This window comes from Acanthaster planci, linkage group LG21, assembly GCF_054643075.1.
Source record: "Acanthaster planci isolate LZ-2023a linkage group LG21, COTS_SCS, whole genome shotgun sequence".
NCBI classification, from domain to species: Eukaryota; Metazoa; Echinodermata; class Asteroidea; order Valvatida; family Acanthasteridae; genus Acanthaster; species Acanthaster planci.
The window spans coordinates 5,447,272-5,475,105 of NC_141797.1; the positions used below are offsets into that span (position 1 = coordinate 5,447,272).

A 27,834-nucleotide genomic window follows, 5' to 3' on the forward strand; every position below is an offset into this window, starting at 1 on the left:
TCTTAGCCTGCTCCCAGAGGAAATATGGCGGCATTCACAGCACATCTATAAATAAAGGGCTTGGCCTCTTCCACAGTCGGTACCTGTATGTATCAGCAGTTGTATTCTGTCACAAGGTAAATGGCTGGCCAACTCCTTTCCAGAATTTCATGGTCCTCGAGCTCAGAGGAGGTTGTCGTAGACATATACACAACTCTGACTGCAGTCGTGCTGTCACCTTAGAAGTATTGGGAAAACTGCCACATAGCAGGCCCCATTGCTTTGACTGAGCTAGAGGCTTTCTTTTCTTGTTCGGCCTTTGTCTTGACTTTCTTTGGATTTTTTCCTCGGGTGTAGGAATTGCCAGTAGAAAACAAAAAGAGCTTATGGTTGGCATAAATAAGGGATAAACGAACGGGTTCAAAGGAAGCGACCAATCTATAATGAATGTAAGAATCAGATCTTAAGAAAGTGACCAGCAGGGCAATCCGGTGACATTGCATTTGTATAGAAACGTCGTTTCCAAACAATGTCAAGTTCGTTCCTTATCTGACTATTTGAAAATGCGGCTGCCCAGTGGGTACATTCTGCTTGTGTATACTGGCGGTTTCCCCCTTAAACCACACATCAGTTCCAATACATGCTTAAAAAGGTGCTGATGGCTTTAGGAGTGTCTTAGCGGCCATAAATTCCATGTTCAGTACTTTTAATGGCATTTTCCTCTCCGGTATAGTCATTAGATGGTTGGACACCGTCAGCAGCAAACTTGTATATTCGGCCTAATAAAGTTTAAACTTCCTCCATATTATGTATAAAATAATACACGCATATAAATTTGGTTTGTCCGTGAACCCATCTACTGGCACCCCGTATGTTACTGCCAAGGCCGTAGTTCCTGTCTTTTTCTATTCACTTGAGGTACAGGTGGTACGTGGGATATCAGAGGTCATACAGAACGCATAAAAAATGCTACAACATTTCTTTTGAAATTTTTTGGAAAATTGTGCATGTTTTACACCAAAATCATAACAGCACCTTAATTCTAAAGCTACAGGTTCCATACTTCCAATGTATTTTATTTATTCACACACGGCCATGGACGGGTGAACAATCATTCCTTTTGGACAATAACACAAAAAGGGCTTGGAGCCACGTTTCACATGAAAATGCCAGCATCAATCCTATTCAGTTCTCCTCTCCCTCTTTCCTATGAAATTTATTTGGCTAAAATCTGGTGTGGGCAAAAATGGTGTGTTCGTTCTGAACAAGTTTGATCATAAAATTTGTGGGAAACTTGGTAACGCACGTGCCGTTATCCATTCTCACAATGTGACTCAAACCCAACACTCATTGCATTGGTTATACGGTCTGTGCTTATCCACGTCTCGCAATGAATTTTCTTCGAAAATCTGCGCAATGGGCTTGCCAAAGTATTGAATCCAGATGCCCTCCTCTATCCTCCCACAAACTCTAAGCAGGTTGCCTTCATTACTTGCATCCCTTAACGGATCGTTCAGCTGTAGAAAATAGGGGGCAGGAGCAAGTTCATGCATAAGGAACTTATTTCAGTAGTCCCCCCAAAATAACGCCTCTCTCCGTGCCTTTTGACCTGTTTCAAGGGTCTACTTTAAATACATGTACTTGCATAGGTGGAGGTGGGGTAGGGCACATTCTTGTGAAATGCCCTCCGTTACTCCTTTCCAAATTCCACAGGTAGGGCCAGGGTTTGTGTCTCCTGCCAACCAGGAAATCTCCCAGGAGATCTAGTTAGGTTATCTTTGTATGAGTGTGATGGGTTGTGATTGCACACAGAGTGCCTTGTGTAATTTATCTTGTTAGCTGCTTGTATTGTTTGGACATAGCGGCTCGAATCACTATTCGCTAGACCTGTGGAGGTTTTTTTTTTTACATGTAATATGTTTCAGGGCTTAGTTCTTTGACCTTTGTTTTCCTCACGCGCATGCACTGCCAGGACTTAAAATATAAAAAAATTGCAGTCGGGTCAAGTTTTGAAAAAAAAATTGTTTTATGCATGGCATCATACGTATTATGACACTGTCTTGTAATTTAACCGTATATGGGTAGGATAAAGTACTTAGGAATTGGAAATAAAAGATTGTTGGTTTGGCCAACTGAGGGAACTGCTAATATGTCTCATGTGTATACTTCCTCCTGTAGAGCAAAAATTTCCATGTGGGGTCATTATTATGCGAGTAAAAACGGAAAACAATTGGGGCCCACATATAAAACCGGATTTTTAAAGACCCGGACTCAAGAGACTGATTGACCTCTTCAAGGATCCAGAGAACGTGATAGAAGCCGTGAAGGACACGCACCACTGATTTACACAGTGCTTAAAAACAAAAGAAGACATTCGTAAGGGCACGCACCACTGATTTACGCAGTGCTTGAAAACGAAAGACATTCGTGCGGAGATTGACGTTCCTCTCGTGGATAAAATTCGGTGTAATAAATGAGTCTTCCATGTGTTGTGTTTCTCATTCCGTTTTATTGAAAATGTTCTTGGTGAAATTTTTTCAATTATGTTGTCATAAATGCATGGACAACCAAACTCTATAACTTATTTTTTTTTTAAGGTAGTGATTCCCTGCGACGTGATACACGACCTCTTGAATGAAACAACGTTAATTGAGATCACGTACCTTCTATTTTATGTAATGTCAATCTTTGTGCTGGTACTTCGGCCATATTAATCCTTTCTTGAAGAACTGAATTTTATAAACGATGAATGGACTTGCAGTGAATTATTAGTCCGTATAGACCTTTCGAACTTGTCATATTAATTACTGGCAGATGTGTTAAGCGTCTCCGTTTGTTTGTTTGTTTGTGTTGATCAATCTACAGCTACAACTACGCCTGACAACTACGCCTGACTTTAAGTTGTTACCTGCCACAATCCTGACTTCAATATATTTGAGTCACCCGTGCTTTACATGTACCTTTGTCACCGCACTACCAGCAGCAGGCACTCAGTAGACCAGTTTACTAATCAATTCTAATTTGTGTGCGCATGCACATGAATGACAAGTGAGACAACGAGCTTGAGTGGCCCTTTGAAAATGCAAAATTTCAACGTTATTTCAGCGGCTGCAATATATATTGTTCACTTTGGTTTTCGCAAAACCCTCCAAAATTATTACAGCTATTATTTTCTGGTCTGAAAGGATTTTACATTGCATGAAGTTAAACAAACACTCGTCCGGAGCACAAGAGGTCCAAAGGAATTAGCCGGACTCCTTTCTGACAATGTCCAATTCAGTAGTTTTGCGCTTGTACATGGTACCTTGTGGGGTACCAGAACAATGGAAGGTACTCCACAAGGCCGGTTTTGATCATTGTGGGGTACTAAAGTGGTACCCCGCAAGAATTTCACTTAAAAAGATTCCTCCATTTTACTCAAATGGAGGAATTTTCAAGTGCCATTCATGTGTCGAAAATTGAAGTGTTTGATTTAAGGGAAATACGGTCGAAATTTCAACCCAGGAAACTGAATTTGGTTGAAATGGCAGTGATTTGAATTTTTTCCCGTCTTGTGTGGGAGTTTTGTACACGATAACAAAGGAAATACCCTACAAGTATACATAAGCCAGGGTGCGTGAGCTTCAGGAGGCCATGCACCATTGGTACCCTACTGAATCATGGGCTGAACGCAGGTGTATTGCGGACTTCTTTCAGACTGGTTTAGGCTTGTTTTGCCAGTCGCGTCGTCGACCGAGAAGGGTGGATGCTATCTTATCGTATCGCTCAATTTATTTTATAGCTCACAGAAAGAAGGGAATCTTTCGTCCTCATGCGCTTCGATCGAACGAAGTTTTTCATTTTGCTCTCCAAAATTTCTCTCACACCAAAAAGCAATAGCAATAATGTTTAAAGGGTTTTCCGAAGACAGAAATTTAAAAAGTGCATAAGCTAAGAGAAAATTGAAAGTAAAACACCTTGAAATTTGTGCCCCTGTACATTGTCAATAGGCCATAAATGTCAACCTCGTTGCCTCACTTGCAATTTATGTGCATATGCACGTAAATCAGAATTTAGGAGTGAACTAGTGATTGCCCAACCACTGAATTTCAAAGCACGGGGATGCTTTCTTGGAAGTGAATTATGTGGAAACAGAATGACGCACACTTGCGCAGTATCTGAATGGGACCAGCATTATTACATCCCCTACCCGAAGGGAATCGAAACAGGCTTGGCAATCAATCTGTTGACCTGACATTAATTATGATTTTACATGACGATTCATGTGCTCCTTAAATGATGATTCATGTTTGCTCCTTAGGTGAAGGTTACAGTGTCGAGCTTCAATTCTTGTTTTTTTAATTTTCTGTGGGTAGGAATTTTATTACCAGCTTCCCTACCAGCATAATTTACAAAACAAGAAGATAAATAGTGTAAGCCCATGCTTGACCTTATTTATTGAAATCTAGCAGTCTCCACGTTTATCAAATCTCTGTCAAAGTTTAGGCGTGCGCTGAAATTTAAGAGAAGTGGACGTGATATCAACCTCAGAATTTGACTCGGAAATCTCAGCCTGTGCACCTGCCGTTGAGGTGTGTCTCCAAAACGCAAGTATGATAGTAGATTTATAGTGAATCCAGTGTTCTTCTTTTGTCATTACAATGATCACCAGTAGACTGTGATACTTATGCGACCTCCTGTTGTACTATCATGTACGATATTCGAATTCCAAACAGGTAGCTAATGAATACGCACACCTGTAATACTTAAACACGCCCCCTCTAAAAAAAATTTAACAAAGGAATAAGTGTTTTTAATATCGAAGACGATTTTAAAGAAAAGCTCATTCTAACCGCCCTTAAAAACTGCAGTTGAACTGCAAAGTCTTTTCCCTCATTTTATTGGGGTAAACGATTGTTTGATTAAACTCTCCTCAAAAGTCACGTTTACATAAAGTGCTGCTGCAATCGTTTCCTTCATTTTGTACTCAAAATTTTAACGATAGTTTTTGCTTACACGTAATTTGTTATGTCGACGTTTTGTATGTTAATCTTTTATATGCGTTGTTATTTGTAAATTAGACTATAAGTTAGTTACTTTGAGTTTTGCACAAAAAGAAATGAGACCGAGTGGCACCCCCTACACGTCTAACCCCTTCCCATACTCAACATTATTGTCAACTAATACCACCCCCAGATGTCTAAACTGAATTCCTGAGACTCCAGTTAAACAATAACCAACAAAAAGCGGGGGGGGGGGTTCTCTCCGTCTCATATCTTGCTTCCAATGACTTCGAGAGTCTCTGAACAAACCACAGTTAAAATTACTGTAAAGTTTCTTGAATATCTGAAGGTGTTTTTTGTTACGAAAATTATCCGTTGCTTTTTTTCAGAAATGGTTGTGGTGACTGCTGTGCTCCATGTCTTTGCCTGTTTCGCCTTGTTCTTTTCTATTAGCAAGGGATTTATCGGTATGAAGTTGATTGGGCTGACTTTATTAACATTGGTTTGAGTCATGAAATTGTCATTCAAGGGCAGAGCGTTATAAACAAAACCTTTACCTGACGCTTTACCCTTGAGTAATTAATTCATAACTGAGACCAACTGTTTCACCTTTGCAAATGCGCCAATACACTTGACAACCAGCTTTTGTGTAGTGTTATGTCTGTAGCATGCGTTGTATATTACATAATTGTCTTATTGTATAGTTTACGGAGTAATGTTAAAAAGAATGGCCCTCTCCCGGTTCAGTTCTAATTATAACGTCAGAATATTCCCATCAAAAGACTATTTTTGGGTGGTACTTTCCAACTGCGGTTTACTGAAAGTCATTCTTTTATCAACATTATGTCGACAAAATGGCGTCCACAAGATGGCATCGTAGGCCTAATTAGAATATATTTCATACTTAGCTTGAAGAAACGGGTATGATTCTACTGCCCGTTTTCCATCAGTGGTGGGAAGATGAAAGTCAAAGCTTTCTTTTTTATCCAAGCATTGTGCATAAAAGTAACTCATTTTGCTTCAATTAATTCATTGCAGTTCCTTGTACAGAACCTGGGGCATTTGCTTGCGGGGACGGCTGGTGTCTCCATCCGGAAATGATCTGCGATGGTGTACCCGACTGTTCGAATGAAATTGATGAAAGGTTGTGCTGTAAGTGTGGTATGAAGGCGCAGTAGAGGCTTCAAACAATGCTGCACCATCATGACAGCTGTTGAATTTCTGCATTCATGTCTTGTTTCACAGGAATTATTGATTTAATTGAAATGAATCCGTAGATCCCCTTTCAGCCATTCCCATCTGCAGGACAATGCTTCTCAAGCAAAGTCAGCCACTGTGTTTATTTACTCCCTTTGACGAAAGTCTCCCAACTGTATCTCCTATTCCCTCATACTGCACGCGGATTAACACATAATCCTGAATTAATCATCTTGTTGGATTCTGTTTCCTTTTAGCCTCACCAAACTTCATCCCAGGCTCATTCAAATGCAGATATTCCTTGAACGAGCTTCGTATATCTTATGAAGCCAGGTGCTCTGATACTGTGGAATGCCCGGGGGCCTCTGACGAGCTTGGATGCGGTAATTGGTCTCGATGTAACTTCTGAAAATGGTTTTCAAGAATCCGTTGATATTTATATGTCAGGATTTTCCAACATCGATTGTAACATGCCTACAAAATATGAACTATTTCAATCGATATTTCCATTATTATTCTTACTCTTCAGATCATTGTATCCGTTTTTTTACCTGGAAATAACATCAGAAAGGAATGTAACAACATTAACAGTTTGATTACTTTATTTCACCCGTCACTTTTGACGTGTAGTTGACAATTGCCAACTATTTATATTTTACATGTATTTTATTTCAGGACCAGATTACGTCTGCAGAGCAGACGAGTTTTATTGCCGATGGGACAACTCATGCAGAGACTACACGGAGTTATGTGATGGTATACACAACTGCCCTGGATTTGATGAGTCTTTCTGTAGTAAGCCCTTGCCTCATTCTTGATAGCTTTCACTTTATTGGTTTTAGCCAGCTATTTCTTTCTTATCAGGTTCAACACAAGGGAACATCTCTTGGTGCGAAACAGTTAATTGGAACGTTCAGTGTAAAACGCCCCGTAATTGCAGAACGAGCGGCCGTTTTACTAACACGGTATTCCCATAAAGCTTGAACGTTGACACCTGATGGCGTGCTTTGCTGAACTCTTGAACGGAGTTACATTTTAAAAATACATATCGGGGAATTATCAGCAATAACAAAAAAGAAAACACTTTTGAAATCTTCAAGGTCTTCAAGATCTTCTTCATGAAGCGGCCATTCAGAACGGTAACGCTGTCACTCTATTGAAGTGCATGCAGTGGTATAACGCTAGGGTGTGTGGCACACCAACAGATGGATGGTTGAGGAAAACGAAAACACCCTATAGGTTAAAATTAGAAAACAAGGTAAATAAAAACCAAAAAGAATCCTTATAATAGAGGTAACACAACCAATAAAATATAGGAATTTATCAGTTTATGACATAAACAAGGAAAACGACGACGAATAGGTCAAAAATCAAAGGGAAATAGACAGTAAGAAAATAAAATATTTGACCGACAAACGTTTTCCATTTCAGGTTATTCATAGCTCTTAGGTTTGTTTTTGACATTTCTTAATCTTACTTCAATTTGAATCTGCATGTTTACGAAATGGATTGGCTTTCTGCGGAATCAAAAATAAGGAAATCAGCTAAATCTTTAACCGAACCAGCTTTTAAGGAGTGCAAACATTTATTCCCAAAATAGAGATATCTCTATTGCAAAAGTTTGCAAAGTTAACATGTATTCGTGAAAAAGATATTTACCGTATAATCCTGAAATATCTTACTTGAAAGAAAGTTGATGACATTCTCAACCAGTCTCTTAAACATTTTCACCCAGAATGATGTAGTTTTAAGAAAACAAAAAGTTTGTTCTCTGTTTTTACGATGGTCGGCCGACCGTCGTAATAGAGTTAATTTCACTTCGCATGTCACATTCTTTAACAGGGGTCAGTTTTCTTATGTTGTGTTTGAAGATGTTGTGGGAATTTTCCATTAATGAATTAATAAACCTAAAAGCAGCTAAAAATATACCGACATTCTTTCACCAAAAGCACTGTGAACTGAATAATAGAAACCCAAGTGTTAAACGTAAAGTTGAAAATAAATTAGATCAATGTCAAGTTGGATTTCATTCAATGAAAGCTTTTGCGAATTCAAGATCACTCCTAGATAATAATGGTATGATCGAATATGGTGGCTGTTTCCGAGCATGATGATTTTCGTCAACAAAAAGTACGATTCCACAAGTTAATCCTCCGTTGTTTTAAGACATATACTTACTTTTTAATTAATAACTAATTTTTAATAACCCAACTATGGAGTTTTACACATTCATTGACGCGTCTGAACTGACATGACAGTGCCATTATGCGCACGATCGGGCGCGCATGTGTATTATCATTATAGGCCTACTCGTTTCGATGTCACGGACGCGTTTCGACTGCCGTGTTCGCGTTTTAATTCCTGGGGGAAATTTCTCCACGAATCCACAATGCTACATTGTCAAGGAGTCGCATATTACTCTAAGTTAATTCACTGATTACTCCTAGCTGTTGAAAACTGCTCCTTTCTAAAGGGAACGAGAACCTGTCATGCTTGTTCCCCACCCTGACATAGCCCCACTAGTGTGGCACGGACTCTCACTCCCGATCCATCCTTAGCCACATACCCGTCTACGCAATTTTGTGTCGGCGTACTGAACATTTTCAGCGCACCCATTTATCATTATCTTTTGCACACAGACATGATCCCTAACCTTTCCGCTTTCTAAAAACCTTTTATTGAATGATTTCACTCAAGTTATTTAGGTATTTTCCAGTCTTGTTGCCTTTATCCATTCAATCTAACGGGCTCGCTCTCACAGTCGCCATCTTTAAAATAAGGTCGTTGAACATAACGTCACTTGACCCCTAATCTTCTCAATGGCTGTTCCATGTCAAGACATCTAATCTGCTGCCAAAGTTTTAGAAGCGCCCATTAGTACATGTAGTATCTTATCGCTCAGTCCGTGTATTACATATGTCTCGATCTTATTTTAAGGATGGCAACTGTGAGAGCAAGCCCGTTAGATTGAATGGATAAAGGCAAAAAGACTGGAAAATAGGTGAATAACTTGAGTGAAATCACGGGGGAAATAAATGGGTGCGCCGAATATGTTCAGTACGCCGACACGAAATTGCGTATTCGGATGTGTGGCTAAGGATGGATCGGGAGTGAGAGTCCGTGCCACTCTAGTGGGGCTAACCCTGACCCCGCGGACGATGTTCACTTGTACTGCGAACGCCCAATAAGCCATAGATTTTACGCAATATAAACTGCAAGACCTTCCAATTAAGCGTTGAAAATGCTGCGCTATTTTTCTCGATATTTCACAAAGCAGTTGACTCAAACATGAAACAAGTGAGTGTAATGTAAGTTGCAGTGAATATTTTACACTGTAATTAGCCAACCTTGTGAAATTACAACAAAAAACCAATAGTGTACACCACCTTTAATAGAGATACAAGTACCCCTCTCTTAGAGATACAAGTATCTCTATTGGTTATTCGAAAGAGACAAAAAAATCTAATAGAAATAGAGATATCTTTGTAGATATAAAGATATCTTTATTAACCATATAGATTAAATGTCGATTTTGCACGCCCTTGTCGTCGCTAAATTAAATGAATATTGTGTTCCACCAAAACAAATCCTAAATTTAACACACTGCTAAAGGAAACCGAATGGCTCAAAACTAAGTGGAAGCCTGACTTCGGAAGTTAAAACGCAGTAAAACTGGAGTGGAAAAATGGCTGTAGTTCGAATGCACAACAATTAAATTGGCTGCTCTTTTGCCGAAATTGATCGGGGAATACCTATACGAAATAAAGTTCGACCAAACATGCTTCACGTGTATCGTGTGTTACGTGCGCTGGGTTTATACAGGCATTACATATTACACGCGCCGTGAACGCTCGCTGAGTAGTGCAAAACCTGTCGACTGTTAGACAGACATGAATGCATCACGTACACTCTAAAACTTCCGGTTCAGATTGACCCAGAATTGGGTCCCATTCGGCGTGACCCTTTATGGGTCAAAATATGACCTGCTTTCGGGTCATAGGCCTATTTGACCCTCCTGTGTTATAATTTGACCTGGAAAACAGTCATGCCGAATGGGACCCAATTCTGGGTCAATCTGACCCGGACGTTTTTAGAGTGTACGTTAATTCTTTCAAAATGAAATATTCGAAAACATGTTTTGCGATTCTCACCGACGAAAAGTCAATTAGGTTGCCAAGGCCCAACTCCTCAACCAGTTAAAGACATGAAGATCCGCCGCCATTGCCCTGACATATAGGCAAGAGCTATAGCTTGTTTTATGGTATCTAGGTGCGCGTGCAGTAAACTATATCGCAACAAATGCTTATTTGCATGCTTATTATTCCTTTTAATTATTCTGTATTCTTTACCCTTAGTGCTGTATATATAAACTGAGATAAAATACTTCAACCTTACCAAATACTCCTTGGAATTGAATGGATGGAGCGAAAATATCGACCAAATTAATCGGGCAAAATTTACTCAATATCCTGTCAGAAACCATGGCCAACACTGGCCGTTTTATGGATTTACTCCGAATAAGAAAAATACACTATGGTTAAACCCACAGCGTAATCCATTCTCAAGCCCAGGTCTATCGCAGGTTCAGGATGTTGGCCACATGAGGCAAGATTTAGGACTTTACCCTATTATAAGTACACGGAGACGCTCAGAAAACAGATCTAGCCGAAACTCCGAAAGCTCGTTGCGGATAAATACATTAGAACGGTCTATGCACGAAGCAGGCATTTTCTATGGATGCGTGAACGTTCGCGTCAAAAGGTAGCGTTTTTAAATTTTTGTTTTCTTTTGAATTTGTAGATTCTGTATGCGGTGGGAACGAATATGTAATACGGCCTCAAGAGGAAACATTCTTTGAATTCACCTCCGCACATTTTCTACACCCCAGTGGATTTTACGTGTGTTCGTGGTCAATTGTGAGCGAGGTGAACGCCTACGTGTTTTTTGAAATCCTCACGTTGGATTTACAACCAAATTGGAAGTTTCGTGTGTCGGCTGGACTGGGCCGGGACCCAACAGTGGTCCAGAGTACGATTTTCATCACTGACTCTCCCTCTTATAATGAAAAAGTCTTCATTGGAAATCAAACATCGACTGCTTGGATAACAGTGAGCTCTAGCCAGTTCCTACCCTTCACATACGGCTCATTTGGTGCATATGGACCCTCTGAGCCTTATGTTGCAATGGATATCTACCAGCGGGATGAAAGTATGTAACTCCTACCCTAATTTCAAAGTAGGGTATAAATGCTAAGAGAATATCTGAGATTTTCTGAGAATTTTACTTCTGAAGCTATTGTGGTACAGTCTTGCAATTATTGATACCTTTTGTACATACATGTAGTTCATAAATCTTTTGTCCAATTTTCTAAACGTCAATTACATTCTATCATGGAAAGTTTAAATTCTATTGCTCATTACATATAGCTGCATTCCATTTTTACAAAACCATAGACCCGGAATCCACATAAAATTAATTGTTAGTAAGTTCGGGGATGTAATTTTGTAAATTTGATGTGCACAGTCCTCAAACTTTCGTATAGCCCCCTCCCCAAAACTAAGGAATCGCAATTTTGTATTCATTTTTTAAAGTTAATTTTAAATGACTAGTCTGTAATCATTTTGCATTATGCGCGATAGACACTAGCTTTTTTTAATTTCAAATTGAAAGAGCAATAGCAAAAGTTAAAAGGGGACGTCACGTGCAAAGGGTCTTGCCCTCAAAATAATGGACTCTAGAACCCCACCTGTGGTGGAATGGAATAGCTGAAAGTTCGGGTAATGAATGCCCACAATAATCAATATGTTCGTACTTTATCCCCCCTTTGCAGGAATTTGTCCCGATGAATTTATCACTTGTGGAAATAAGTTGGAGGTAACTGTTTGCATTACCAGTTATGCGTTGTGTGATGGCAAGTTTGACTGTCCAGACTACTGGGATGAAAGCCAGTGTAACTATATGGGTAAGGCTGATGCAAGAAACCCCGTGAAGACAATCTGTGTTAGAAAAGATGGCCCAGTAAAATTCATCTTAAATTACGCAAGTATTCTTCGTAAGATTAAATTTTCTTGCGTATCCTTCGTTACTGGAAGGCAGCATTTCGTTAAAACATATACAAAATCTATGTACAAATGACATACTTCATTAGCGTATACTTTTTACTTATATATCGCTTTTAGAAACTAAATATCGTTTTTTCAATTCAACATCGTCACAGATATATGCAGCTATCAGCAACATCAATCTTTGAATTCTGAGGAAAGGAGGGACTTTGAAGTCAGTGCTTCGCCGTTTGGTAAGAGCTGCTTGTTCTTTGTAGCTACACCACCTCAGTCTCGAGTTGAAATCAAGACGACAGGACGTCCTGCTGATGGCACAACCTTGATGTTTGGGACTGTGAGCGAAAATGACACTGTTGATCTGTCAGCGACGTTTCTGACGCTTACCAGTTCGAAATGGAATGTGCCTTCATCGTATTCACCAACTGCTGGAGTGTCACTATGGATCGTAGTGAGCATGGCTCCAGTTCCGTTCACAATACCAAGCATAATGTCCTTCACGCTGAGAACATTCATCGAGACAGGTAAGTTTCCCGCTCAGTTTTATTAGCATCATTTAGTTTAATCCAACTCCTATTCAAATTCGGTTTCAGTTAAATGCGTCTTTGTATTTGCATTCGACCATCAATTGAGAGTGCCATTCTAATTTGTTGTTTGAGCAGTCATTCGAATACTCCTTTCGTTTATACAAATTTGTCAGAGCTTTGGGAAGAGGTTGCTCAAGAAGTCCATTTAAAACAACCATAATTTCATCATACTTCCGTTAAAATTCGTTTCTTTGGAATATTATTCATGATTTTCTATTGTCCATGAAATTTCTTGAAAACAGAAGAAAATATGCATAACAATTAAGGGAGGAAGAACACACTTTATTTCCATGTTTCCAAACAGGGAAAGCCGTTGGTTATCTTTGGCATAATGTTTCCTGATTCGTATTTGTATGTCAAAGTGCATTTTCTATTTTTTGCCATCGTCACAGTCAAATAATTTAAAAAAACTCTTTTTATACACGATGGAACCTCCAAATTCGCTTGTCATGTTTTCGATTTAGAACTAAATTCATTCAATTAAAAAGTGCATAACCGTCAATAAATTTCGCACTGGGTGACTAGAAGGGGAAGTTTGGGCAGTCATGATCATTGTACTTTGAGCTTTAATACAGGAGATACATCGAGCCGGAGAGTACAGTTTACGCGTAAATTTGGCAAATTAAAAAAAAAAGAAAAGTTCATAAAGATAAGATGCACATGGGACTGAAATGGAAAATACCTAGAAAAATAATTAGATTGTACTGTTTCCTATACTCCAAATTTACAAATTACCGATCAAAAATACACAAAGGCAAATAGTGATTTACAATTTGGGGGCAATATCGCTAACCTTCAGATGGTAAAACAAATATCACTTGAGCGAACTTTGATTATACAGTAAATGTTAATACTGATTAAAAATATTGCAGCAGTGTATTTCCTTAAATCACATTTTGAAATTTTATGATAATGATCTTTTCTCTTATTGCTTTGTTTAATTTCTTATCTTGACTGTGGACGTTTCCATACTGTAGTATTTATGGGAAAGACATACTCAAACAATCTGTATATTTCATCTGAAGTTAAGTTAACCACCATTTGTTGAAATGTCTGTTGACTGTAAATGAAAACGACAGAACCACAAAGATTGACTATCTGAATGTAACCGATGTGTGTGAACCTGAATGCACCAGTTCGTAAAAGCCGTTACAAGTTTGACTTACGACTGGCGAATATGGACAACTTATTGCCTCTTAACGACTCAGAAATACACGGCATAATCAAAACTTTGCATTTACATACAGAATGTGGGCCAGATGAGTTTGCTTGCTATGGTTCTGAAGTGTGTCTCCCGCCGAATCAGCGATGTGACGGCATCCCACAATGCCCCTCTTTGAGTGACGAGAGAGGATGCAGTAAGTAATTACAGTCACGAGACTCCGTTTGGTCAATGGTTCTGGGGTGATTTTTCAGTGACGGGTTGTTTTGACAGATTATGATATGACGGCTGTAGCGTTAATGCACCGTACCACAGAGACCGCAGGGCCTACCACTTAAAATGACTGGTAATCAAATCTCATTAAGGAATTATTACCGTAAATTAGCTTTGTTAGCAGAGATGCCAGGTAACGTATAATGTTACTGTAGGTGTAATAATCAATTTTGAGGCAAGTTTGATGTAATCTGTATTAGTTCATCAAGTAGGCTTCTCTGATACCTATATTATTGCTGTTTTATAACAGGCATTTGGAAAAGAGGACGTTTCTTTCTGTTTTGAATCGAAATCTCGATGTCCTGAGGAGTTTTGTTGCTTCCTTTGTAAAACAGATGGGTGTGAAGACAGTGTCTTTACCTGTGATGGCAACAGATGCCTGGACGAAAGTCTGCTTTGCGATGGACTTGCGCAGTGCCAAGATATGATGGACGAATACCTTTGTGGTAGGAACACATTGATTTGGATGAGTGGGCGAAAAGCGCCGTATGGTTGAAGTGTAGATTGGTTGAACTCTTTAAATTAATATTAATGACATTAACTATCAATGGGGTTCCTTTCGACAAGTTGGCATATTACATTTAAAGAAAAGCTTACTTTATATTACCCAAAACTCAACAGGAAAACTACAAAAAGCAAAACTTCAGTACAAATAAATGTCATTTATGCTAGTTAATAATTTCAAATTGATGATTATATAATATAAATTATGTTTTAAAACCGATTTTCAAAACCAATGATGTGAACAAAGTCAATCAGTTTGATTACGTGCATTACTGCGTGTCAGGTGCCTTGAAAATTCTTGTTTTCTTAAGCAAAAACATTTTTGCTCAAGCAGAACTTAATGTAAAGCAAATATATCAAATATATATAAAATATCGATTATTCTACTAGGCCATTGTGTGGACACTCCAGGGATAGATCTCTCGGATGGAGAGCGACATGTTATATCTTACCAACTTTACAGCATCTTTCCTGAGTACAGCGGCCACGCGGGGGACTGTCTATTTCTCATCACTGCATTAGCAGATCACCGGGTAACCGTTTTACTGCGCCGTATCCCACAGAGCCATCTCGTGTATCCGAATTTGTACCTCGCTATGGGTGAAGGTCATGACATCTCGAACGAGTCTACGACGGTCATAAACGTCGACTTTTCCCGTTCAGACTTCATATCTTATAGAGAAGCTGTGACGTCAGTTGGAAGCTTGATGTGGATCAAGTATAAATTCGGAGCTCCTCCAAATGATCAGTTACAAGCCTTGGATTCCGAGATAATTCATTTGGAAATTGTACAGATAAGGAAAACAGGTATTTTAACTTTTGGAAAGATTTTATGATTATAGTTATTAAAGATTCATAACATCAGACAGCTTAAACGCGTATTAACATCTTTTCATAAATACCCCAGACAGTTTCCCTATTCAACACCGTGTAACTTGACCGCGTATTAACATTTGATGATGCATCCCGAGAAGTGATAATGCTTGCTGCGTAAAAAACCCGTTGCACCCAGATACGAGACTGTTTCGTCCATTCCTATTGGTCAAGAGGGATCGTACGACGTAGCCCGGAGAACACCCCGCGCTCGCCAAGTCAATGTATACATATTCTTCTATACAATTTGCAGAAGGAATATACCATAAAACGAACGAGGGTGCTCGGGAAAATGAAAGTCAATACATAGAACAAAATCGTTGGAAATGTATCATTAGAAAGACTTCTTTGGACTCTAACTAAAAGGATATCTACGAATGGGAATAAATATGTACTTGACCGGTCTTAAACTAACGTTTCAGAGCAGCTCAGGTGAACGAACGTGGAAAATGCCACCGCCTGCGGCTCGGGGCATTAGCCGCTTCCATTCTTGCGAGCTGGTCTTAAACGCATTTATTATCCTCTTCATATAGTGGGATGAACTCAAGTTTCTTCTATCTGATATACCTTGAAAAGCACCCACACATGGATTCAGAATTTGCTTTCCCGGTGGCCTGGTCTTTTGGGGGGTAATGGTCCATTTCTAGGTAATTTTGGCTAATAAAGACCATCTTTTAAACCTGGAAAGGGTAATTTCTGACCCTCAAAAGGTCTTAGATATAAATCAGTAGTGTGATTAGAAAAAAACCACTAATCTGCCCCTTCCATCAAAAACTCTTAAACTGAAAATTTTACTGTATGATTCCAGAATGTGAAGACACTGGACACGCATGCGCGTCAGGGGAATGTATAAGCCGATCTCACGTTTGTGATGGTTACATCGATTGTCCCGACTACAGCGACGAAATAGGATGCAGTAAGTATTTAACGTAAGGGTCCAGAATTGAACTGAGAAAGTACAAATTTTGAGCAAACAGGCCGTTAAAGGGCAAGACTGACATATCATCCGTGCGTATTTCTATTTGTCGCGTAGGTATTTGCTCCGGCGACGAATTCCTTTGTCTTTCTGAAAGTAGATGCGTTCATGAGACAAGCCTATGTGACACAGTGTCGGACTGCGCAGACGGATCAGACGAAGAAGTGTGCGGTAGGTATCCTTTTTTCTTTTACTGAATACTAATATGGTGAGCTATGGAATGATAGACGGAACCTTGCAAAATAGTATTCTAAGTAAAACTACTCCATTTCATGTCGTGGTTTGAATTTCACCTGCACAGTTGTTGGTGTGGGACAATCTGCTCTGTACAAGCAGAAAACAGGGCAGTTTTTTTCTTAATTTTTTAACTGTTATTTGGAGTCAGAGTTTCCGTAGGGGAATACTGTTTGGTACCTAAAAAGCTTGGGACCAACTTATGTTTGTACGGTCCTGGCGTATACGTCTGCCACATGCATACACCCGTTTTATAAACTCCCGCCCGATAGTCTGGTTCCCAGGTCTGAATATGAATTATTTTTTTTCCATTCAGGGTCTCATATGACCCAACGTCACGTGTGAACAGTAGAAATAGATGTGGCAAGGCCAATTAATCTTACTACATTTAAATTTATGCTCAATTCAAGCTACTGACTTTTTATCAAATTTAAACAGCCCGGTAAATGTATCCCAACGATAAATGTATCCCAGGAAAGATAAACTAATAGAGGATGGATCCAGAATCATTTTTTTTGGGGGGGGGTGGTCATGGTTATGTTTGGCAAGCAAATTTATGTAACCGTTCTGGCATTCTGGAGTGTTTTGCTACATTTTGGGGCAGTTTCCACACTGTCTGAAAGAAGAGAAATGGAAAAGATTAAAGCCCCTTTTTTCTTTCGATTTAAAAGGCTCTTAAGTTTTTTCGAGTGGCCGTACCCCGGCGCAGGTCCATCCTCGTATTAAATTAATAATTAATATATGTTTGTGCATAATAGTAAAGCAAGTGTATAATTGCTTTACTGTGACAAAGGAACTAACTCAATATACACATTCACCCTTTGTTCCCGTGTTTTGTCATCAGGTCCTTGTGGACGATACCTGATTGACCTTTCAAAGCAAACAGCTGAATCGGAACAGTTCTACAACCTGACTTCTCCATCCTACCCACTGCCGCCCTCTAGGAACGTCGAGTGCTCTTGGACGGTAATAGCACCAGAAGGAACGCAGGCCTTGGCGACAATAGAGACGTTGCAGCTTGGGTCGGCTGAACTGAATTTTGGCTGGGGTACTGACGCGACCAACATGGATTCCACAATCGGGCCTGATCTGAAGGACCAAGGCCTGCCCTTAGCTTTGGTGGCCTCAAGAGACAGACATCTGTGGATAAAATTTCGTTCAGGTGGTTTATCAACTGACAAAGGATTCTCCATTCGAATTGCATACACAGATTCAGGTACTTGATAGTTTTTGTTTTTTATATCATGCGCGATATGTGCGGTCAACAGTGAGGAAAGTAATGTCTTACACGTACGTCCACTGAGTGAGACGTGCCTTTAAATTTCATTTTCCAACCAGTGACTGCAATTAACAAAAAGTATAACTTTATAAAAACTGATGACAAAATTATGATCCTGCTGGTTAGCTCTCCTCCCTAGGTCCATACTTCATGTATTTTGGAAATTGTATGACCAGAGTTATTTGTTATGTGTTCTTTGATTTCAGCGATGTGCCAGGATGGTCAGACAAGGTGCGGGGCACCTGATACGATGTGTGTCATGGAAACTGCTAGTAGCTATGAGATATCGTACCTATGTGGACTTGGTAAGGGGGTAAAATTTTCATACTTACTCGGGTACCTGTTTCAGAATGCTATTTTCATTGATACAGAAGAGAAATCAATCGTATGAAGAATAGAAATAATCAATGCTGTCCTTCTTTATGTTGAAAAAATCGTACAATTGGCTGTATTTTTCGATGTTTTTACACTGAAAACCGTCGGTATCAGATGTCTGTGGTGAGAGGAATATCTACCTGGAGGAGGACCTTCCCTACACTCTCACATCTCCAAATTATCCTCAAGAATATCCCGACGATCTGTTGTGCCACTGGGAGTTTCAAACGTCTAGTCAATTCATTATCATCAGCATCTTGGATTTCGAGACTGAAAATTCGTATGACTACGTAATGATAGCAGGGCCAGGCTTGGAGCTCGGAGATATTGCACACGAATCGGGTATCAAATTGCGTCTTACCGGAACAACGAGTATTACAACGGTATTGTCAGTGCTTCCTGCAATCAATGTCACATTAAAAACGGATGCGTCCATTACGAAGAAGGGATTCCAAATGGAGGTCGTGGCATTTGAAAAGTGTAAGTACCTCGGGCATGTCAATATATTCTGTGTTCCGTCAAATTCATATCTTGGAGGCTTTAGAGCAAAATCCTCAAACCAAACCCCAAAATCTGATTTCAAATTTCCTGGTTGATTAAAGGATACGAATAGTCGAAACTTTATCATTGTGTCTTTTCATTTCCTCATTCTCCAACAACGATTTCTAAAATCTGAGAAGCATCCTTGGAATCCTTGGAATTTGTATGAATCTTGCAATAATGTTGAGAATGTACAATGGTCGATCTGGTGGGGGAGGGGCTAACGGGCGCCATGCCCCCGAAAGAAAGAGCAATAAAAACTAATAAATAACAAGGCCATAAAAGGTGAAACACTCTCAAATCCCCCAAATGGTTCTGGATCCGTTCCTCGCATGTTGCCCTTTCATTTCCTGGTCTTTACGACTAACCGAAACCACTTGATTATAAATGAAACAAAAATCAACATTTCAGACATATGTTTGGTTTATTCAGTATCGCTGAGTGAGTGTTCAGGTGAGCTCGACCTCCAGTGTGAGAATTCAACCTTATGTATTGCACCCGATGCCGTATGTAATGGTTTCAAGGACTGTCCCTACGGATTCGATGAACAACAATGTTGTAAGTATATCCAGGATGGATACAGTCAATGTTGCCGTGCAACCGCAGTGTGAGGTGAAAGACATTAGATATCCCTAATTTTGAATGTTTGAGCATTTCATAAAATGATATGGAATTTTGAACAATTCCATGCATTGAGAAAAGGTAAGCTAACACTGAAAACAAAGTATTCATTCTGTGATAAAAATGACTACTATAGGTATATCGGGTATAGACGACTTATTATACCAAGATAGGACTAATAATAGTCAACTGTGACTGAACTTGGTCAAATTTGACTAATATTTGACTTGTCTTTGACGAATAAAGGTTAGTCACTGGCCTGTCTGACTAATTTAAATTGGTCAGTTAAGACACAGATTTGGAATAACTTTTATTAGTCAAAATGACTAATTTTTGTTTACAGCCAACAGAGTTAATTTATATACTATATGAATCAAACGTCTCAAAGATGTTCAAACCAAATTTGCTGTTTCATGGTTTCCGAAAATAGCCAATCATTTCGTTTCTGTCAAATTATTTTACAAGACACAGTTAGCTGTCCTGAGTTTTTCCAGTGCAGTAGAAGCAGAGAGTGTATTTTGTGGGAGGAGGTTTGCGATGGCACTGCCCACTGCTTGCTAGGCGATGACGAGATCAACTGTGGTAAGTTTCATAACAGAGCCAGCTGCCCGTCATGTACTGTTAAAGTTTCGTTCAGTGTAAACAATATCCCAATCACAGAGGCGACTTAAATCTATAGACCTCGAATGAATTAGCACAAATGTTTGTTCCAAATGAACCCTGAAAATACCGCGAGTCTTGGGTGAAGCTGGAAATGGAGTCATGTTTCAGTTATCTGTTGCAGATTTGAACCGATGCCCAAGTGAGTGTAGATGCTATTACAAGGGTGACGCCCTCTATGTCAGTTGTCAGTCGGGATGGACAAGAGACACTCTTGATAATATGGCAGCTACTACCGATGTGTTGTAAGTACTATATAAAGTATGTCCAATTTCCTCCAGAAACAAGGCTCTGGGAAAAAATTCTACATCACAGGAAACAGGTGCATTAGACTTTGGTAAAAATAAATACACTTTCTCACTATCAAATAACAATATAAATAATATCCAGGAGAACATAACTTGAACCCACAAGTGTATCCTATTTCTAAAAGGAGGTTAAATTGCTGCCCACTCTTTATTGAATTAAGCTAAATCTAAAGTAAATTGAAATTTCTCAAACTAAAAGAAAATCACGAAATACCCGCAAATCATCAAACAGGAAGGGAATCAACTATTTTATGGGGCAGACTGAACTTTTTTGGCAAAGGGTAGAGAAAGTATTCATTGCTGAATCCACTGATAAGTGGCCTCTTTGTTCCCGGGCAAGGACTCTGTAGGATCCTTATTATTCTTCCACAAAATGGATATTTTCAAGATGTTGTTTTTCTTTGCGTTGGGGAGATGCTAACCCGTTATATAAAAGGATATTAGTTGGATGAAAGTGGAGCTCTATCAACGCTATTTTTAATGTCGAATACTTGGGTGAACCGCAAGATTTACACCAATATATGTTTTTCATATTTATCCAAGGGAGCTAACTAGAGGATCCGTCAGCATCCTGGAACCAGGCCATTTTAAACGGTTCTTTAAGCTTCAAGCATTGTAAGTTTGGAATTTTTTTTCTATTTCGTGATTGAAGGCACCTTAAAGAAACCTCAAAGAAGCAACGAAGAAATGAGTAATAAAATACACATATTTCCATCTTTGAGCCATAGAATATCATAATAAATTTTAATGGTGTAATGTAGTGAAATATGAAAAGTAACATTGTTTACACAAAAAGCACGTTATCATTGGTGTTATTTCACTGGTCTCATTCGTCAAGGTAACAACGGATGAAGAAATATGATGTAATGTGTTGTGACGATTAAGTCTTTTCATATTCCATTGTTAAGCTCATGTCATCGGATATTAATGTATTTTACATAAGACCCAGCAAATATCTGAGAGCACTACTTTTTGGTTTTCTTTGCTGTGCAAAATGAATAAGGATTGATTCTGTAACTTGTAACCGTGAAACAAAGTAAACAAAAAGCAACAAAATTATTCAATGACAATGGACGTCGTTACTGCTACTGCAACATGAGCAATGAAACAATGACAACAAAGCATCTAACAATACCCATGAGATCCACATACATAAAGCTGCTGCTTAAGTCGTATCAATTTTCGACAATTAATATTTCTTGTCATCACAGGTACCTCACGAACAATCAGATACAAAACATCCCACCGCTGTCATTTGATGGTTTAGAGAAACTTCTTTGGCTGTAAGTTTCAAGTGCAAAATGTTGATCACTTTTGTATCCCTGGTTAGATATTCTGCAAAATACACAATTATTATGTTTATCTGATGTTTAGAAAATCTTATCATTCAATGATAGAAACCAAATTACCTGTATCAAACTAGGCATCCGTAGAGTATTTATTGGATAACATTATTTAACAGGGAGCCTGTGAACATGTTTACGAATTTATTTGAAGCACGATTAAGTTAAATTACCGAATACAGTTTGTGATATATGTCAAAGCATTTCAATTTGTGTATTATTAGTTTCAGAGACATACTCAATTTGAAGCCTTTAATACGGTCTGACACTAGTTAATAACATACTGCGATATGTATGTGTGCATCAGTAGGATGTCATTTGCTGCCTGCTCGCCGTTTTTGACTGGACTTTGTTCTTCTAATTGTCAGGAATATTTCACAGAACAACTTCACTACATTACAAAAGGATGCCTTCAAAGAGCTGGAAATGTTGCAAGGACTGTAAGTGCTTGAGCATATCAATGACCACGTTTTCTTTCAACCTAGAGAAATTACAGATGTGTCCTTTGAAAACAGACGCTGTGTAACTGAACAATGGATAGGCAACGCCCCCAGAATGTTAATAAATCAAAGCAGAAAAAATTAACGTCCCAGATTTGTCCTTCGATTTTATTTAACTTTTGCCCCACTGCACTTTAAAGGTCACCTACATTTTGCATGTGATACATCGCATGAAATGAAATAAAATTGGGCTTTCCTTACTATTGCAGTGTCATATCCAATGTTCCGGTGACAAATATTGAAGAATCAGCATTCAGTGGACTAAAGGAGCTCCGTACATTGTGAGTACAACCTATTGTGAGTGTTCATACGACCGCCATTGTTTCTTTTGGTCTTTTACTGGATACAAATAGTACACTTGCTCCAACATCTCCTCCCATGCTTGTAATCCTTGGCAGGCATTTTATACTCTCATTTTAACTTATAGCACGTGTTAGTCGTGCATTTTGAGACACTGTGGCTACGTCCGTAATTAGCTTTATGGATATGTCAATCGAATTTTAAAATGATTTCCACATTTTCTTCGAAACATAAGAATGCGTTAAGCTCATTGTCATAGTATTGCAGTAAATAAGTGAGTTCGTCCCTGTTGCATCAGTTGCCGTTTGCATGTTTTCTTCTTAAATGAGATCTTCAATCAGTGCTCAAACCTACAGTGGTTGCAATGTCCGCATGAATACCTTCCTTTTTTCTAGGGTGTTGATTCGCGGAAGTTACTTAGATGAGCAGGATTTGCCGATTGACATTCACCCTCAAGCTGTCCAGGATCTTACTAAGCTTCACACATTGTAAGACTTGTGATACTTTTTGCATTGAATACTATGGAAATTCGATACTACTTACCACTTGTAACTTACTACTTTATACCACTTGTTTTTATTAATGGATCGTTTGTGTTCAATTTGTGCGTCTATACAGATATCTCGATGACTATCACATATGCTGCGAATTCAACAAACTGGAGTCGTTCGACCCAGCTAACTGTTTTACCACTGAACAGCAATCGCCTCTCTTTAACTGTGGAAGTCTAATGCAGAACACATTCCTTCGTGTCTCCATGTGGTTTCTTGGCCTGAGCGCCCTGGTCGGTAATTTGGGAGTAGTTGTTTGGCGGTGTTCGACATCGGTGAAGACAAACATCGGCCAGGGTACCAAGTATGTGCACAATTTTCTCATCCTGAACTTGGCCGTGTCTGACTTTCTCATGGGGGTCTACATGGTAATAATTGCCTCAGCAGATGTAACCTTCGGGGAATGGTATTATACAATTGCTTCAAATTGGAGGCCAAGTGTAGCGTGTAAGATTGCAGGCATCATTTCAGTCTTATCCAGCGAAGCAAGTGTGTTCTTCATAACACTCATCAGTGTAGATCGGTTCTTATGTATCGTTTTCCCTCATGGGGGCATTCGACTTGCCAAGCCAACTGCTCGAGTAGCTGCTGTAATAATTTGGCTTGGGGCGTTCATTCTCAGTAGCCTTCCTACCATCTTAGTTGGCTCAGACGTAAAGTCAGACGTTTATGGTCTGTCGGATGTCTGTATTGGTCTTCCTCTTATCACTAAACCTGCTAGCTACAAGCTGGAGGAAGGTGACGTCGGCAACCCTTTAGGTAGTCAAAGTTTCAGGATTCCTGTCGCGCAGGACCACAGGCCGGCTTGGGTCTACTCCATCGTTCTCTTTCTGGGAGTTAATTTGCTGTGTTTCCTCATCGTTGCCCTGTGCTATCTTGTCATCTTCATAAAGGTCAGGCAATCCTATCAACGAGTGAAGGGCATACGGATCCGAGGCTCGAATCTTCATCAATCCAATAGAGAAGAGATGAACATGGCGCTCCGAATGGCTGTCATCGTGGGGACTGATTTCTGTTGTTGGATGCCTGTTATCATCATGGGTCTTCTTTCACAGACTGGTGCCGTTACTATTCAGCCTCACATGTACGCCTGGACTGTTGTCTTCATCCTCCCCATCAACTCATCGATCAATCCATACCTGTATACACTCTTCAGCGTGATCTCGGCCCGTCACTCAACTAAAAGCAGCCAAAGTTCCGTAAACACTACTCGGCTCAGCGAACTAAGCTCGAGACCCAAGGATGACATGAGGACTTGCGCCTGCGCAAATCCCTGTCCCGAGAGTAACACACGTTTATGATTTCGTACCGATATGAAGATAATGGAAGAATCCTTTTCAACACTATCGCTGCGAGATTAAAATTATATATTGCTTAACGTCAGTACTTCCTCTAACAATAAAGGCCGACATCCCTGGTATGGTTCCCTGTTTTTATGACGGGATCCTGTTTTGCAGTAGTTCTGTACGCATCCCCCAACGCCTCATTAACAGAGACAAGTTTTTTTTTGTAGAGGCAGTGGACTGGTACCTTGTCACGATGTGGGTTTAAATTCAGTTAGATTGCAATGGTGTCAATACTTCGCAATACAACAGTCTAAGCGGATCAAATATAACGAATTTTGTTTGCTTCTCACAGCACTGTGACAAAGGGGATTTCCCCAAAGCTACCTGTAAAATTTTAATATTTCCAGCAGTAACGAAATTAATAAACGCAAGAGTTTTGCAAGTCTTTGGTATTGTTATACAATGTACCTTTTGATATACAACAGTTGAAAATGCAATCTTCCTCCACACAGGTTTATCCTGTGTTAGATTAACTAGGCCGTTTGGCCCAAGCACCGTACATATTTCTATTGTCCCTACTGAACGCCGAATGTATTGGAAGCATTTTGACCTTGGGCGTCTCAGACGTCGTTTACCATGCACCGGTGGGAAAATATAGTGCATGCCTTTGCTGGCTCTTCATCACGCAACTGGAGGCGAGGATGTGGCCAGCTGTCAGGATCTGACTCTTTGCATATGCACCCTGACGATTCTCTCCTTTGTTGAATTTAAAACACTCACCGGTGCAGTCGGGTAGTCTCAACTGATTCAGGTTTCATCTCATCTTGGTCTCGTTTGTTTGACACACGGTCCATTTTATGTCCTGGTTTACACGTGGAAGCTACTCGAACGCACCCAACAGTGGGTTGGTAGAGGAATTCTTTACTTTGGTGTGGGATAGGTTTACATCAGGACATAGGACTGAATGACTGGCAGGTGTGACATTCTTTTTTTTTTCTCCAGTCATACCGCTACAGGTCAGCAATTAGTGAAGCTTGATTGACGTTCTATCATTTTGTAACCAATGTTTATTGGGTATTTCAGTTTTACTGTATGTAATGTTACGCTGTGCTTAGTTTCTTGGAATTTTGGCAGCCGTTCCAGGCTGATACAGTTGAGTCAAACTTTAAATTTTCATATTGGGGCTTGGCCCTTGTTTTGGTTGCTACCACAATACTGTATTATTTGACAAAACTACTCAACGTTTAAAATTAATGCTAGTTGCTTTGATGTATCGATCTACTATACTGGTAATAGAACGAATGTAATGACCAGCAGATACAGGGTATTTAAAACATGTCATAAAATTGCGCCAATGTGTAGATTCATGTTACCAACACAAGGCAAAAAGTGTTGGAAAATTTTAACACTCTTAATGATGCTGAATACAACAGTGGTCAGTATCGTGAGAAAGAGGAGCAAACCTAAAAAAAAAAAAAAAAAAAAAAAAGAGAGATGTACACCCATTCCCCGGGGTTTAATATGCTCATGGTTAAGGCAGTGCTGTTTGAGAGTTTGGAGCTTGCTTGCGAATAATTCAAGTTAGGCTTCACTTTCTCTAGACACAAAGGGGGAGGGTGGTCTCCGTCCCATATCTTGCTTGATATGATGGGTAAGAAGGGCACAGAAGGAATAGTCCATTCCAGAGATGGTGGTCGCTATACAAAAGCTTGTCCCGAATCATGCATATGATGCGAGATATGGGGCGGAGAGATCCCCCGGCCCCGCATTTGTGTTGGTCATTATTTGATCGGAATCTCAGGAATTCTTTAAAGACTTGGGGGGGATGTGTTAGGTAACAATAATCTAGAGTGTGTATAGGAATTAGACGTGGGGGGTACCTATCGACCCCACATCGTGCACGGTATCGAATCACGAGAAACACATGATGCAAGATATGTGGGAAAGGAGGACCCCTACATTGTGTCTTCTTTTGTGTTGATGGAATCTTTGGAATTCCTTTCAGATTTCTGAGGGGGGTACAGTAAGTACAATAGCCTCAGGGTATACAGCTTGTGCATCACCTAAGGGGGTCCCTCTTTCCCCATATCATGCCAGGTATCAAGAGAAATAGCAATGACGTCGTTAGTTTGGGGAATTCAAAGTGTTACGTTTATGTGCAATCAGGTATCTCGGTGTACCAGATTTTACTCGAATTTAACTCGCAAATGGCTTATTATGGACGTAAAACGTAGGCGCTCTGTATTTTTGACAACGTGAACTACAACCTTTTTGATACATTTTAGTGCGTTTTGGAGCCTCTCAGGAAATACAAGTATGTAGGCTTTCTGTGATATCCCGCAGAATGATGAGACTCTGACCATCATACCTCATGCTCTGAGTCTGGCATGTCTAGGTGTGCTTGACCACTTCATTTTTGGCATTAACTGAAGTTGGCACTGGGTGAGTTAAGTGATGAAGAAAATGCAAAATCGTGATTATTTGTAGCGCTTTCTAAGCTGCACATGATACTTTTTTCATAAATATGCAAGAGTTGGTTGTTATGTAAATATGCAAGAGTTGGTTTGATTGCCTCTCTGTTGCATATCCAGGTTTCCTGTTTCCTCTTTTAATATATCAATGACACACGGTTGAGATATATAAATTAAAGTAGCATAAGTGGAGTGATAATGTCATATCATTGTTAAAGGAGTTCCCTGCAGAGGTACACCACCTCACACACCTTTGAGGACCTGCCGAGTACGACCTGTGATTCTGACGATACCCCGTCAATCAACCTCCATCTTTACACAAACATTCCCGAACTGAATATCGAAAGTTTCCTGTGTTGGTTTACAATACAACTGCGATATTTCTCATTACTACCTTTAAATGTTTTGCATTTAAAAAGGATTATTGTACGGTACAGTTGTTGTCGCTGAGTGTTCCTTTGGTTACTTTAAATCTGAACCAGCAGGTGCTGGTTGTCACACAACTCCAAATTGTCTAAATATAACTTATATCACCTGTTCTAGTTCGAATGTTGGTTATCGAGTACTATTTTTGTTGAAGTATCCTCTTTTGCCACTTCTATAAGGATTAATCCTTGTCATAAAGCTAAACTAGAAAACAATTATTGTAACTAGCGTTTATCAAGGTTTTTACAAAGAGGCAACCGTGTTTTAATTAAGCCTGTCCAGACAATATATTCATATTACATGAAAAAATTGATATTCCTGAGAAATTCAATTAATTTTGGAGTACAC

The 27,834-nt window shown here is 39.5% G+C and overlaps 1 protein-coding gene across 2 annotated transcripts; it reads left to right on the forward strand.

Moving 5' to 3' along the window:
* Positions 1-27,824, forward strand: LOC110989414 (uncharacterized). 2 transcript variants are annotated; one of them, XM_087131332.1, is made up of 26 exons: positions 1-116; positions 4,465-4,569; positions 5,351-5,428; positions 6,000-6,113; positions 6,416-6,541; positions 6,834-6,953; positions 10,959-11,366; positions 11,989-12,120; positions 12,376-12,741; positions 14,052-14,162; positions 14,575-14,685; positions 15,134-15,550; positions 16,425-16,532; positions 16,650-16,763; positions 17,671-18,042; positions 18,312-18,410; positions 18,595-18,960; positions 19,453-19,578; positions 20,107-20,223; positions 20,426-20,546; positions 21,153-21,224; positions 21,821-21,892; positions 22,321-22,392; positions 22,662-22,733; positions 23,148-23,240; positions 23,371-27,824. In XM_087131332.1, exons 3-26 carry the CDS (start codon positions 5,353-5,355, stop codon positions 24,602-24,604), a joined length of 5,019 nt encoding a protein of 1,672 aa, XP_086987458.1. In that variant the 5' UTR covers positions 1-116; positions 4,465-4,569; positions 5,351-5,352; the 3' UTR covers positions 24,605-27,824. The 2 variants fall into 2 exon arrangements, with proteins under 2 accessions (XP_086987458.1, XP_022109477.2); XM_022253785.2 differs by lacking the exon at positions 1-116 and having other exon boundaries at positions 4,433-4,569.
* Positions 27,825-27,834: the final 10 nt, after the last annotated feature.

Excerpts from the sequence above, each read along its gene's own strand:
- LOC110989414 (XM_087131332.1), top strand. The coding sequence starts at position 5,353 with ATGGTTGTGGTGACTGCTGTGCTCCATGTCTTTGCCTGTTTCGCCTTG. Across the intron at positions 5,429-5,999 it reads TATTAGCAAGGGATTTATCG|TTCCTTGTACAGAACCTGGG; the intron begins GTATGAAGTTGA and ends AATTCATTGCAG. Across the intron at positions 20,547-21,152 it reads GCAGCTACTACCGATGTGTT|GGAGCTAACTAGAGGATCCG; the intron begins GTAAGTACTATA and ends TATTTATCCAAG.